Source organism: Pungitius pungitius, chromosome 9 (assembly GCF_949316345.1).
Source record: "Pungitius pungitius chromosome 9, fPunPun2.1, whole genome shotgun sequence".
Classification (NCBI taxonomy): Eukaryota; Metazoa; Chordata; class Actinopteri; order Perciformes; family Gasterosteidae; genus Pungitius; species Pungitius pungitius.
The window spans coordinates 8,400,444-8,414,074 of NC_084908.1; the positions used below are offsets into that span (position 1 = coordinate 8,400,444).

The 13,631-nt window shown below is 40.8% G+C and overlaps 2 protein-coding genes across 2 annotated transcripts; one reads left to right on the forward strand and one right to left on the reverse strand.

Annotated features, from left to right (window-relative positions):
* Window positions 1-2,358: 2,358 nt before the first annotated feature.
* Window positions 2,359-4,454, reverse strand: LOC119209873 (sterile alpha motif domain-containing protein 3-like). The gene is made up of 7 exons (XM_062564359.1): window positions 4,282-4,454; window positions 4,102-4,189; window positions 3,753-3,908; window positions 3,296-3,502; window positions 2,995-3,163; window positions 2,743-2,822; window positions 2,359-2,658 (listed from the first exon to the last, which is right to left on the reverse strand). Exons 1-7 carry the CDS (start codon window positions 4,296-4,298, stop codon window positions 2,359-2,361), a joined length of 1,017 nt encoding a protein of 338 aa, XP_062420343.1. The 5' UTR covers window positions 4,299-4,454.
* Window positions 4,455-7,783: 3,329 nt separating this feature from the next.
* On the forward strand, window positions 7,784-13,397 carry LOC119217413 (thioredoxin-related transmembrane protein 2-B). Its single transcript, XM_037470997.2, has 8 exons — window positions 7,784-8,101; window positions 8,990-9,050; window positions 9,244-9,357; window positions 10,329-10,405; window positions 10,483-10,589; window positions 10,679-10,744; window positions 10,838-10,967; window positions 12,084-13,397. The coding sequence occupies exons 1-8, from the start codon at window positions 7,913-7,915 to the stop codon at window positions 12,261-12,263; spliced, it is 924 nt and encodes a 307-aa protein (XP_037326894.1). The 5' UTR covers window positions 7,784-7,912; the 3' UTR covers window positions 12,264-13,397.
* Window positions 13,398-13,631: the final 234 nt, after the last annotated feature.

Consider the following 13,631-nt stretch of genomic DNA (forward strand, 5'->3'; position numbering starts at 1 on the left):
CAGTTCATATTTCACCAAGTAGGCGTAATAGTGATGACAGAAAGAAAGAGGAATTAATAGTTTTCCACATAACACCCAATCTGTGTGTATGTTTAGAATATATTTGACCTGAAAAAACAAAGGTATTTTTTCACAGTGCAAATGACCCACAACAAAGACATCTCCCACACAGTATTTAACACTGTTTATCACAACCTCTGTTACTCGGTTGAGTGTAATGTCCTGAAAATTCACATGTTTGTACCTCTCACTAACAGTTATGGAATCCCTAAGAGCTGAAGGAAGAGACTGTAACAGTGTGTTAACACTGCGTCCCATAACCCTCTCATACTCCCCAAACATATTAGTTGAGGAAAATTCCCAACACTGTCTAAACTGATGGCGGCTGCTTAAAGTCGATGTAACATTGACAAAGTTCCTTGAGGAACTAGCTACCTGTTTGAAATACTGATGTTTCCCTTCAAATCTCATGCACCACAAAGACCGTAAAGGACCGTAGGACAACATTAGACGAGAATAATGGATTAAGTAATGACATTTCGGAGTTATTACATTTCCAAACTCTTTTTCCATACCACACAAAAACTCAGAAATTAATTGATCAAGAAGAGGAAGAGACTCTTTTTTAACAACCGGTGCCATTACAATGTCGGCAATTTCACGACACAATAAATAGATTCGCCAGTAACTGCAGCCTTCAGGTATCCTGTGTGCCATCAAGAAGGGAAGTAGGCGGAATAAACACCACTTCTGTGAAGCAGATCCAACAACACTGGATCCATGTAAAATATTTTCTGAGAAAGGTACCGGCTTATTTGTCCTATCATTTTGTCCAATAGACATCTTTCTTAGTTCCTCATTTAGTTCTTGTATGGTTATATGTTTTTCTTGATGAGCTTTACATACAACAAGCCTCAATACCAACGGTGCTACACCCTCCAAGAAATCATGCATGACATCTGGAGGAAGAGATGTTGTGACGTCAAAGTAATCTAACTGGTCAAATACACATCCACCACGAACTCCATACATTCCTTTGTTTTCTGGATTTTGTCTTACACATTCTAAATGGTACCTGTGTACATCAACATTTCTTAGAACAAAATCTGATTCACTGAAGTTCATTCTCATCTCAGAGTGAGTAGCCATGCAGTATCTACATATTCGACCAGCACCAAAAGACATGGTAAATCCACCTATCATGTGAGATGACAGATTGTCTCCCAATATTGCAGCTACAGCTCCAAAAACATGCTTCTCCATGCCATTAACAATGATAGTTAGTCCCTCTGATGACAGTTTCTTAAGGTCATCCAGTAATGGTTTCAAAATTACATCTAGACCAAACTTTTTGACATGAATGTAACGAACAAGCAAAGCTAGATGGATATGTTTTAGCTGTGAGCAGTACTTTGAACCTACGTTTCCAACAGTGTAGTAAAATGCACAAAGTTTGTGCTTGTTACGTTTAGAACCCAGTGGATTACACACCTCAAATTCATCCTCATACAGGTGTAACCTTAGAGCATCTGGATTATCTGCAAATACCTTGTGGTCCCTGAAATATAATCCATCTCTATAATCAGTTAAAACATGTACATCTCTTTCACAGTTTCGCTCTCTCTGCATAGAATCCCAAACATCTTCACGGGAGCAGTATTTCTGAAGTACATCACAAATGGGTACATAAGAGTAGCTTCCAACTTTACGACCACTTGGGTCTCTCAGTGCGTAGTCTACAGGTTCAGTCATTGCAAGGTTGGATTTGCAGTAGTTTTTCAACATATGCGGAGACCTAACAAGTTTTGATGCCTCTGAAAAAAAGTCAGAGCACTGCAGAACTTCATAAAGTTCAGGACAAGATTCCACATTGAAGCCATTTTTTTCAAGATGATATTTTAGAAATTCATCATAGTTTGCTTTAAAGAAGTCAAACAAAAAATTTACGTCATCCAGTATTTCTTGTTGAACAGTCTGAGGAAGGTGGTTTTTTTCCCTCGTTTTCAGAATAAAGCCAAAAAGATTCTCTCTAAACTGCACTAACAGTTTATTCATCTCCGGAGGTTCAGGAGGATTGACAGCATCACTGGGCCCCTGCTCCTCCTCGCCCACTACTGTTTCCTGTATGTCATGAGCAGTGGCTCGTCTGGCTATAATGTCTTTATGCTTCCTGTAAATATGTCGTCTGAAGGACTCATATTTAGAAAATGTTGATTGACAATTGTTAAGGCCACATTTTATGGTAAAATGTGGCTCATGAGCATGAACAAGTCCGATGTGCTGGATTAACTTCACCAATGTGAAGGCTCTTCGAGAGCATTTAGGACAGCTGAATGGTGTACGCATTGCTGTTGTTGATCAAGCTAAAATGTTGATGACCCTGGTCACACTAACAGGTAGAGGCTTGTCACCAACCTCAGACATTTTTAGAACATATCGTTGAATGAATATCAGGGTGTTCTTCAGGCGAGATGGATATGCCACGTTGTAGATGAAGTAAGCACAAAAAGCAGCAATAACACCTTCCTCCAAACCAAGCGCCATGCAGACTGACTGTCCATCCAGTTTGACCACTGCAGGGACCCTTCGAGTGAGCACAGTCCTCCAGTCAGCGACAGCGTCAAGTTGTACAGTAGGATATGGCGATGGTGGCTGATCCTGCAAGAGATCATAAAGTAGTTAAATTAAAAAAATCTACCACAAAATATTTATTAAAAAAAAATACTGTTCATATATACACACCTTCCCAAGTATGACGAGAATGTCATTTTTCTCCCTGAACAGGATCGGCAACAGCAGGATTGCAGCTCTGAAATCAATCCCTGAAAATTAAAAATTAAGTAAAAAAAGAAAAAAGGAACTGTATTACGTGAATGTACAGTGTATTTTTTCTTAGTTAGACCTTATCTTGTCTAAAGAAAAATAGAAAAGATATTAAGCTTAAATGGCTCCACAACACTAAGGGTGACCATGGCTAATCAGCGAGTTACTTACCAGGGACATCTTCGGTGAGGGCAGCCTCTCTTTCCTCCAAAACCAGATCTGCAAGGGGAGATTTGCTTTGAGTCAATCTAAGCACTGTGGGTACTAGGACCCTAAAGCCATCTTCGAATCTTCGGCAGATATTCATTTCATCATGAAGCCGGCCCATTTCCTGAAATAGCTGCAACACAGTACAAACAAAAACCATGTCACAACATTATTATAGGATTTTAAAATTAAATTTCAAAGAGAGCCTTTAGTAATTTAATATGAACTCCCAACAAATGTAAGGAAATAAAAAATGTAGACAAACCCCACATGGACTCTTAAGGAATGGATATTTGTTAATGGCTTCTTCGACAGTCATCCCATTGGCGATCTCTCGCCTTCTCCAAGCGAATGTCCTCATCATCCGTTCCTCCACCATTCGGGCATCTGGCTGTGTCTTCCGGTACTGGTCCTGCAGGACTTTCACATGGCTCGCTACTGAGGTATCATCCTCCCCAATAATATCCACCTCCTATGACACAAAAGGATGACAAACCTTTGCTCATTTGACAGTTGCTTTTCCCCTTTTTAATGTTTATGAAAAATGAGCCCTTGATAATAATTTATTACATTTTATAAAGTGCTTTATCATAGCTACTTAAAGGCACTTTACAGGGGGAACTATTCTATACCATGCTGGGTTAAGGGGCTAACCATTGGGCCACACTGTGTGTAAAACATGCACACATAGATATACAACGAACCAATGAAGATGCTCTGACCTTTGATGTCTTGGCTCGTTTGCTTGTGTTTTCTTCGTGTTGCAAAGGCTTTTTGTGATGACCAAATTTCAGTTTCATTCTTCTCACCTCCTCATCATCTATCAGTGGCACTCGCTCATATTTGAACTTACGTTTGAGAGACATGTGCCAGGTATGCTATTTAAAAGAATATAAAATTGAACAATTAAATAGGCATACAAACCACTTGCAGAAAACTGAAAGCACAAGCATGAAAATACATGCAGGAAAACAATGTGTGCATAAAAAAGCAGAAAACATAGTTAATATCTGGACTGCATTAGTACTCTAGGTATAATAAAGGTTGGCAATAAATAATCTGTCAGCTCACATAACCATTGCCTTCTTTGTCCTTTAAGAAAGGGTACTTCAAAATCAGGGCCTTGCACACTTTCACATAGTCATCATTGGTCGGGAACCTGTAACCGATGCAAAAGAAGGTGAGGAATGTAACATCAGACATAGTATTAATAACTCGATTGCCGTAATAAATTTGGGTTTCAAAACTTACATTTTGATCAGGGCCATGGTTTCATACAATGTTCTCACGATTTTGTTCCGATCGGATCTCTCAATATTGCATGGCGGTTTTTGGTCCAATTTTGTCTGAACATCTCTGGGAAATTTAGGAATGATGAAAACTGCTGGGAAGGCTGATGATGGGATGGCATGACTATGGTGAAATAAAAGAATAGTCTTAAAATGTATGGAAAATTAACCACACTGTAACAATACAAGTTTAATTCCTGCAGTGTAAAGTATCATCAGGAAAATGTAGATAAAGTATTAAACCAGTGTAGTGTGAGTAAAGGACCCAACCAGGCATGTTTAATGGTCTCATCATCTCAGCTGGACCGTTATATTGTTGGCTAGTTTACTTTAGAATCAAACATCAGATTTTATAAACTACATGTGTTATGTGTGCAGTAATCTTAATGTGTAAAGTAACTAAAGTAACTAGTAACTAAAGCTGTAACAGATGAATGTAGTGGAGTAAAAAGTCCAATATTTCTTTCTGAAATGTAGCTGAGTAGAAAGTGGCATGAAAAGAAAAGACTCATGTACCTCAACATTTGGTCTGAAGTACAGTCCTGGAGTAAATGTACTTAGTTACATTCTACAAGAGTGTGTACACACTAATGCATAATGTTATACTACATAAATTACCAGAGCCAGGTGAATTCAGATCCAGATAAAAACATTCAGTAGTAACCGTAAAGATAGATTATATGGCTATGAGATTATAGTTATTTTCCATGGTTTTTAGGCCTGACGTTATGACAATCACATAACATAACAGTTACAGGTACCTTGATTCCGCTGTAGCCTTCTCTGAATGTACCGGGGCAGGCTCAAGGGTTAGTGTCACGGTTTCTTTCCACTGCTGAACAAATCGGTTGAATTTGGCTTGCTTCTTAAATGATCCTTCAAAGAGGTATGAAACCATCCTCTCAGTCAATCCATAGTCCACTGCTTCTCCGTCAACTTCATTGTCTAACATACAATATAGAAGAAAAGAAAAAACAGCAATGTTAACCACAACTGTGGTAACAGCATTCAACAATTTAAAAAGGTACATTATGTCAGACTGTAAAGTTAATGTAAGTCAATGGAATAGTTTTGATCCAGTTTGGTTCATTGGGTATTTTTCTCATATTCAGAGGCTTGCCGTTTGGTCCGGACTTTGAGAAGCCCTAATATCCATATAAAAAACACACTGAAAGTATTTAGGCGTAGCTACGCTGGAAATGTGTGTCTGTGTGACACACACACACAGACACACATATATTAATATCACGTAACGTTAGGCCTATCTTGCTTTTTTTCCAGGACAGCGGGTAAAGTATTGAAAAAAGTTAAACCCAATAATGATAGTAATCGGTTTATTTTTTAGAACGACAGCTAGCTAACTAGTTAAAATTACTCGAAAGGGAGGTTAACCGTTGGTCTGTTCAGTCAGTTAACCTGACTGGTGTTGTAATTTAAGGTCGGTCTTAACGACATGGTTTTACGAAAATGCTCTAAGACAGTTTGACAACAAAATGAAGACTAAATCATAATTTCAAACCCTCACTGGCAACCGATAGTGCCATTCAGCCCAAATGGCTTTGCTTTAGCACTAAAATATTTCGGAACAAAAGACTGTTCGGCGGCAAAAAGTTTTTTTTTTCCATCGTTCTCTTCTGATCATAGCCTCCATCAGCTAGCTGACGTAAGTCAGAATAAAAGACTTTGGGGCGCCAAAAACGTCTCTCATCCTCTGACGCAGTAGCTTTATAGCTAACGTTAACGTTGTGGAATGGCAATAGGGGAGATAATACTGCTAATGCTTTAACTAACTAGTTAGTTAACGTTAATAATGGCAATCATCAATGTTGAGTCTAGCTAGCTAGCTAGCTAGCTAATGTTGTGTATGAACTTGGCTAGCACTAACAGTAGCTAACGGAAAAAGCCCATGGGCTTTGGCAATAATTTTGAAAAATAATAGCTTGCAGCAACATACGGGAAAAACGAACTGAACTTAGTCAACTCGGTCAGTTCATTTAAGATAAAGCTTAAAACGTTCCTCTTTGATATTGCTTATAGTTAGGGCTGGCTCAGGTTAGCCTGGACCAGCCCTTAGTTAAGCTGCTCTAGGCTTAGACTGCCGGGGGACTTCTTAGGACACACCAAGCCCTTCTCTCACTCTCACACTCTCATCTCCTTCCACAATCATCCATGTTTTATTAATGTACATCACTAATTCAGCTTCTTTCCGGGAGTTCTTTGTGCTTTCTCGCCTAGCAGGTCTCTGTGGATCGTAGTTTCGTGCAGACCCCGGTTCTGACTCCTGGCATGGCTCTGCTGACACCTGCTGCTGCTATCATCATTACTTTAAATATGATTCATATTACTGTCATCATAATCCAACATCTTTCTGCTCTCCCTCCCCACAGAAGCCTCTGTGGATGGTGGTTCTATCTGATGGAGGTTGTCCCTGCAGTGGTCCTGCCGTACACTTGTTCTGCTACTTGCAATTACTTGTATCATTTATGTTAGAGGAATTGAATGTATTGTACATTTTTTACATTGTTGATTCTGTACACATAACATCCATTGCAGTCTGTCCATCCCGGGAGAGGGATCCCTCCTCTGACGTTCTCGCTAAGGTTTCTTTCCTTTTTTCCCCATTGAAAGTTTTTTTCATATTTTGTCGAGTTTTTCCTGTGCCGATGTGAGGGTTTCGGGACAGAGGATGTTGCATGTGTACAGACTGTAAAGCCCTCTGAGGAAATTTGTAATTTGCGATTTTGGGCTATACAAAATAAAATGAATTGAATTGAACTAGTTGGAACTGTGAACTTAGTTCAAATATTTTGAAGTTTGAACTATGAACTGAACTACTTCATTTTAAAATTTGTGAACTGAACTTTGAACTAGTTCATGTATAAAGTGAACTTTCCCAACACTGATTGAATGTATTGCTCTTAAACCACGTTTTCACACCATTAAAGCTTTTGTAGAATGAGAGAATCCCTAAAACGGACAATATTGAAGAATGCACTGGTTAAGAGTGTTTTCATCAACCTATAAAAACATCACGAATGTTAATTATCACGTTAGTGATGCTATCATGATATCTTCAAAGTTTTACAACATGGTTTCTTCATACTATCACCTTTTAATCACTTTTAAAGGTTTTTAAAGAATGAGAGATGCTTAAAATGGACAGTTTAGAAAAAAGCATTGGTTAACGGTGTTTTCATCAATCTATTCCCAGAAAAAAGGATGCCAAAAACGAAAAGCATGAATACATTAGCCGTCAAACTACGTTTTCCTTTTCATCACTTGTAAAGCTCTTGCAAGGAGAACATCCTAAAACGAAATGAAAAACATTCAGATACATAATTTCAATGCGTAAATATTCAGTGCTAGAAATTCACCTTTTTCTTTCAAACCCGATGACACAGATTTACTTCCATAGAAATACATACATTGTTCTTTACAATATGATTTATAATTACTTTTATTTTGTAATCTAACCGGAAATGGCATTTCTGCTCACTTTTTAACAGGCATCTGGCGTCGAAGCATTCCTATTAAGCTAGCTGCTTTACCCTTGGCTGCCTCGTTTTGGGGGTTTATCACCAGTTAAATAGAACATGGCTCTGATAACGCCGTTACTTGCGTTCCTCTACCACCTTCCGCAAGTGTATAAGTGGTTGCTGAAGCCCTACTACATAGCCTCCATCTTTATGTCAGTAGTATTTCTAGCTGTTCGCAAGACGCCTGGCATCTGCGATCATCTGAACACACAGCGAGAGGACGGCAACTCTTGCGACTTTGACTGGGTTAGTAGAAAATTAACCAATGGCTTTTTTAGAATTGAAATTGGTATCAAATAGCGGACTAGCTAGCTTGCTGGTCGGTTAGCACAGCCGAGGCCAGCGTTAGCTACTCTTAGCTGCAGCGGGAGGATGACTGGTCCCTGTGCACCGATTTAGCAAAATAGCCTTAGCGAATTCATCTCGATGTGGACAACGCTAATAAAAAACAGTAATGTGAAATGTCAATGCAGGAAAATAAACGAATTTTAAGTCAAAATATTTATTAATTTAATTCACGCAGAATCCTTACTTAGGTTAACCGTTGATACCAGAGTCCAGAGTTTTTCTAGTTATCTGAGAGGTTGTTGCCTTATACGTCATCTCGCCTCTGTGATGCATGCTGTATTTTGCAAACCTTCCAAGGTCTGTTAGCAGATAACCTGCGCTCAGTGTCCTTTAATGCACCACAGGTAAAAATTGATTTTAACCATTTAACCATGCGTTCGGTCGACTGCTGTAATGTGTAGTGTCAAAGATGACCATCAAGTGTCGCCATCTCACACTAGGTGGGTGTCTGTGTATCGTACATGCCGGTGTTTCCCCTACCATTATAACACGGGCGCCCCCCCGCCCCTCTGAAAAAGCGTGGAATAAAAAATAAAGTTGTAAACCTAGGGGAAACACTGCATGCGCTTCCTTGGGAAAGTCTCAGAATAGCGGCTGACAGGAGACTAACGTTGATGGACACCACCATTAAAACTGTTTACTTGTACATTAATGTAAGGTGCCGGTTGCTGTTATTTGACGCCCCACCTGTTACCGCTTTCCACTAACGCAGTAAATATAGTTGTGCTCTCACTGTCAAATTCAGAGGGTTGAGACTGGTTATACACGGTGTGTTTGTGTTCTCAGAGGGAGGTGGAGATCCTCATGTTCCTCAGTGCCATTGTCATGATGAAGAACAGGCGAGCAAGTGAGTAAATGTCTCCTGAGCAGCAACATTGTGAGGTGTCATTTATCATGCTTAGGTTATACAAATCAGCTCCAGTGTAATGAACCATCTCTTCCACTGTGTGCACAATGGAAATGGGGGGGGGGGGGTAATGCTCAGGGCTTCAATGATTTCATGGCTTGTGGAAAAAACAACTTAACTGTGTTCACATCAGTAACGGTGGAGCAGCATGTGGGCAACATCATCCTGTTCAGCAAAGTGGCCAACGTCATCCTGTTCTTCAGACTGGATGTCAGGATGGGACTGCTGTACCTTACCCTCTGCATAGGTTAGTCCATCCTACACACACAATTCTTCAAGAAGTGGTTAGTTGGGTGGGTAAATGTTTTGTAAACCCTCTGATCACACTTTACTCTCAACACTGAACGTAGCTACTATTAGTACTGTGTCAATCAAAGCCTGATGGATCTTTTTCCTCTGAACTCCACAAGCATCGCAGTTGGACAGGTGACATGTTCCATCAACAGACTCACACACACCCTACAAACACATTGTAATTTATGTAGACTTGGTCCCACACATACTGCCCCGCTGCTCAGTATAGATGAATAAATACTCACTAAAGCTCTTAGTGGCGATTCATCCGTTGCGGAAAATAGTCCCTAGCAAATGTACTGCTTCCTTCTGTTTTGAATAATGTGCTTTTTGCTAACTACATAGGGCTGTGAAGGGGAAACTACTAAACCGTTGGCAGGTGAAACAATGGCAGGTGAAGATATTCATCTGCGCGGAGGTCCCTGACCTTGTTGTCATCTCAGCTCCCCTTCTTGGTTACTGTATACTAGCTGCCACTTTATCAGGTTCAATTCATTTTATTTTGTATAGCCCAAAATCGCAAATTACAAATTTGCCTCAAAGGGCTTTACAGTCTGTACACATGCAACATCCAATGCAAGGTCCACCTTGTAGTAAAAGGTAGGACCTCCTTTTGCCGGAACTGCCTTATTTCTGCTTGGCCTACCTTCAGCAAATAGTTGGAAACATTTTGGAAACACAAAAGATTTTGGTCCATATTAAAGGAATTACGTGCCGGGAGCATATCGCTGAAGCAAACTCCTGTTGTGCCGAGATCAAAAAAGTGTCAGGTTCCTTTTTCAGAACGGCATGATTAGATCTCGGAGCAGCATGTAATGGCAATGAACCGCCTTCAAATCCATATGCAAATGCAGTGTAAATTAGTTATTTGTGTGGATGGGGCTTGTAGTACTCTTAAACTGCTTTTGCTCCTCTGTGTTGCAGTGTTTCTGATGACCTGTAAGCCTCCTCTTTACATGGGACCAGAGTACATCAAGTACTTCAGCGACAAAACCATCGATGTGAGTTAGCATGCATGAATTTGTTGGAGCACTTTGTCCATTGGGTACAATGTCTCCTCATCATCTTCTGTCTGCAGGATGAGCTGGACAGAGACAGTCGGGTGACGTGGATAGTTGAGTTTTTTGCCAACTGGTCTCCTGAGTGCCAGTCCTTTGCTTCTGTTTATGCTGATCTCTCCCTAAAGTAAGACTCTGCCCACCCAGCAGCAGGGGAAGGTTCACACAGCGACATCAACGAGAGCAACTCAAGTCACAGGTCTTCTCTCGTTTCAGGTATAACTGTGCCGGTCTCAAGTTTGGTAAGGTGGACATTGGTCGTTATGGAGAGGTCTCCAAAAAGTAAGAAATGTTTTTTAATTCTTTGAGAAGTGTTTCATTGATTGGTAAATAGACGTGCTACTAAGCAGCCTTGTGTGCATTCATTCCTTGCAGGTACAAAGTGTCGGCGTCTCCGCTGTCCAAGCAGCTCCCGTCCCTGGTGTTGTTTCAGGGGGGGGTGGAGGTGATGCGGCGCCCCCAGGTGGATAAGAAGGGCAGAGCCGTATCCTGGAGCTTCACAGAGGTCAGAAGATTATATTTTGAGCTAGGGCTGCACAGTATGGCCAAAAATCCATATCACGCTATTAAACATTATGACGGTATTGCTTTTTCAAGTAAAATCATTAATTCATTGATCCCGAAAACGACCGGCTACCCGAACAGCTGTTCGCTGCTCACTGGCCAGCGAGTTAGCTTGTTGTGGCTGCAAACAGTCTACCCAAAAATCTGTTCACCGCTCGGCTAGCCGCTAGCTAGCCAACTTGTTCACAACTGGCCCTGAGTTGGCTTGTTTCGGCTGCTAGTGTATCCAACCAGAACCTCGACAGACTTTGCAATAAATTGTTTTCTAATCTAATGCGCCTCTCTTGGACACATGTTGGTGCATCTCTGGTCTCTCGTTGTTCCTCCTGTGTCGCTCTTTTCTGTGTTTCTATGTAGCAACAGAGTTGTTGTGAGCTGTACCCACCATGCAGTTCGGCGGGGACATTTTTTATAAATGTACAATTATAAGTATTACAAAATGTGTTTGTGTCACAAGCTGTTGTGGTGTTTTAGCCTGTAAAGAGTTTGTTGTAGGTTATTCGTTGTTATAAAGTAATAACCATGACTCACTCTCAACACACGTAAGACGACTAACTCCGACCGTCGGGGGGCACAGTGTTGACGTGTAAAAATGAAATCTGCCACCTGCCAAAGAGCAACTTCAGTTGTTATGGCGTAACACCGGTATGAATGGTATACCGTAAGGAGATCTTGTACGTGCAGCCCTATTTCGAGCTTTTTAAAAATTATTTAATTAGTAAAGTAGTGTATTGCACTTTTAATTAAGCAAGTTTAATAAGGTGCTTTTTAACGGCAATGTAGCGGTTAATCTCAATTTAAAAATGAATTCAATCAAATGAAATATGAAACCAAAGCCATTAACCACTTTGGGTTAATTCTATATCTACTTTGTTATAAGAAAACAAGTTACTTTATAAATTATATTGTGGAGGGGAGGGGCCATATTTATACTGCTCCCTGTATCGGCCCAAGCGGCTAGCCTCAATTTAAATACCTCCTAAAGAGCTGTGGATTATTGTGGGATCCTGTTAGCTTGTATCATCTCATATCAACAGTCCGTGTCTGTCTCCACCAGGAGAACATCATCCGAGAGTTCAACCTGAACGAACTCTACCAGAAATCCAAAAAGCTCAACAAGACCAAAGGAGACAAGGTCGGACAGTCCCAGTTCCCCCCAGTACCCGAGGAGGACGAGTCTGAGCAACAAGGAGCCGACGCAGATGCTCTGGAACCCGAATCCAAGAAGGACAAATAAGTCTATCACTGGTGGGTGGATGCTGTGGGTCCAGGTCAAGTCCTCCTCCTCCATCATCTTCTCTCTCAAAAGAACAGGACTGGTGTTGCTGCGGATCATCGTGAGAATAAGCCCATTAGCCACTGTACTTCTGCCTGTCTAGCGCCATCCAACTATGCCCCATACTTCCAATCAGTTTGCCCTCAACGAGCAAAGAACAAGTGCACACTTCAGCAAAGGGGCAATTTGGCTTAGGCCTGTGGATGTGCTTTGGCTTCTTCCAGTCCACACCACACATTTCAAAGCTGTGAAGTCTGAGTGACCGTCAGTAGAGTTCTTACTAATTAACAGCAAGGGAGCAGTTAATGTAATGCTACTTTGCCTTTTTCATTAGGTTTTATTCAACTAGAGTAGTTTTTTAAATTCCATCTGCCCAGTCTTAACTTGGTAGAATTTATTTTCAGTGTAAAAAGAGATGCTTGTTTAACATGTTTTAGCCTCATCGCGTGGACGGACTGAGCGCCTTGTGTCATTCCCTTCTGTTGGTTTGCTTGTTGTTTCCGGTGTTCACCGTCTGTGGATAAGAGAACAGAACGTGTACACCTTGTGTGGTCACCGCAGTCCCTTGGTAATCCCAGGGGTTTTTCTTCCATTCCACACATTTTCTTTTTTCAAAGCACTTTCAGGTTTTAAACATATTTCTTTTCATATTTAATTAAAGGTTAGGAGTCATGTTTCAGGAGTTAGCCGTGCTCAAGCTTCAGCATCTGCTGGCTCTGTTTCTCTATGACCGGTCTGTTACTTAAAACAGTTTAATGTTAATGATTTCAAAATGGCCACACAGGTAACAGCGGTGACAGAAACTGAAAGACCAAATAACTTCACTATTCTCTTTGTGTCTTAAGAGGGCATCGTACAAGACTTAATGGCATTATTTCCAGGTACTATTCCATCAGCATCTTGGTCCCCTTGCGCTTTTAAATGTCTGCACACTTATACTGTTTTAGATTAGCTGTCTTGATTTTATTACTAAACTGTTTTCGTCAACCTTTTTGTGATAGCATTCCAAGGCTTGTGTGTACCTGTTGCTTTATTGAACAGCAAAGTCTGCTGGCCTATTCTTGTTACTCACGCAATAAAACATACACGACGGTTCTGATGCTAGTGCATTGTTTCCTCTACATGCCACCGACTCCCATAGATGTATGGACATGTTAGATTTTGCATTCAATAAGCACCAGTAACGGCTCCCATAATTCACTAACTTGTCTACAACCTGGTGCTAGGACAGCTAACCGGCTAGCATTACTACAGTGAGGTGTCATCACGGCTGGAAGCGATGCAGCGCTGACAATCACCAACATGCACGCAAATATATGTGACTCTGCC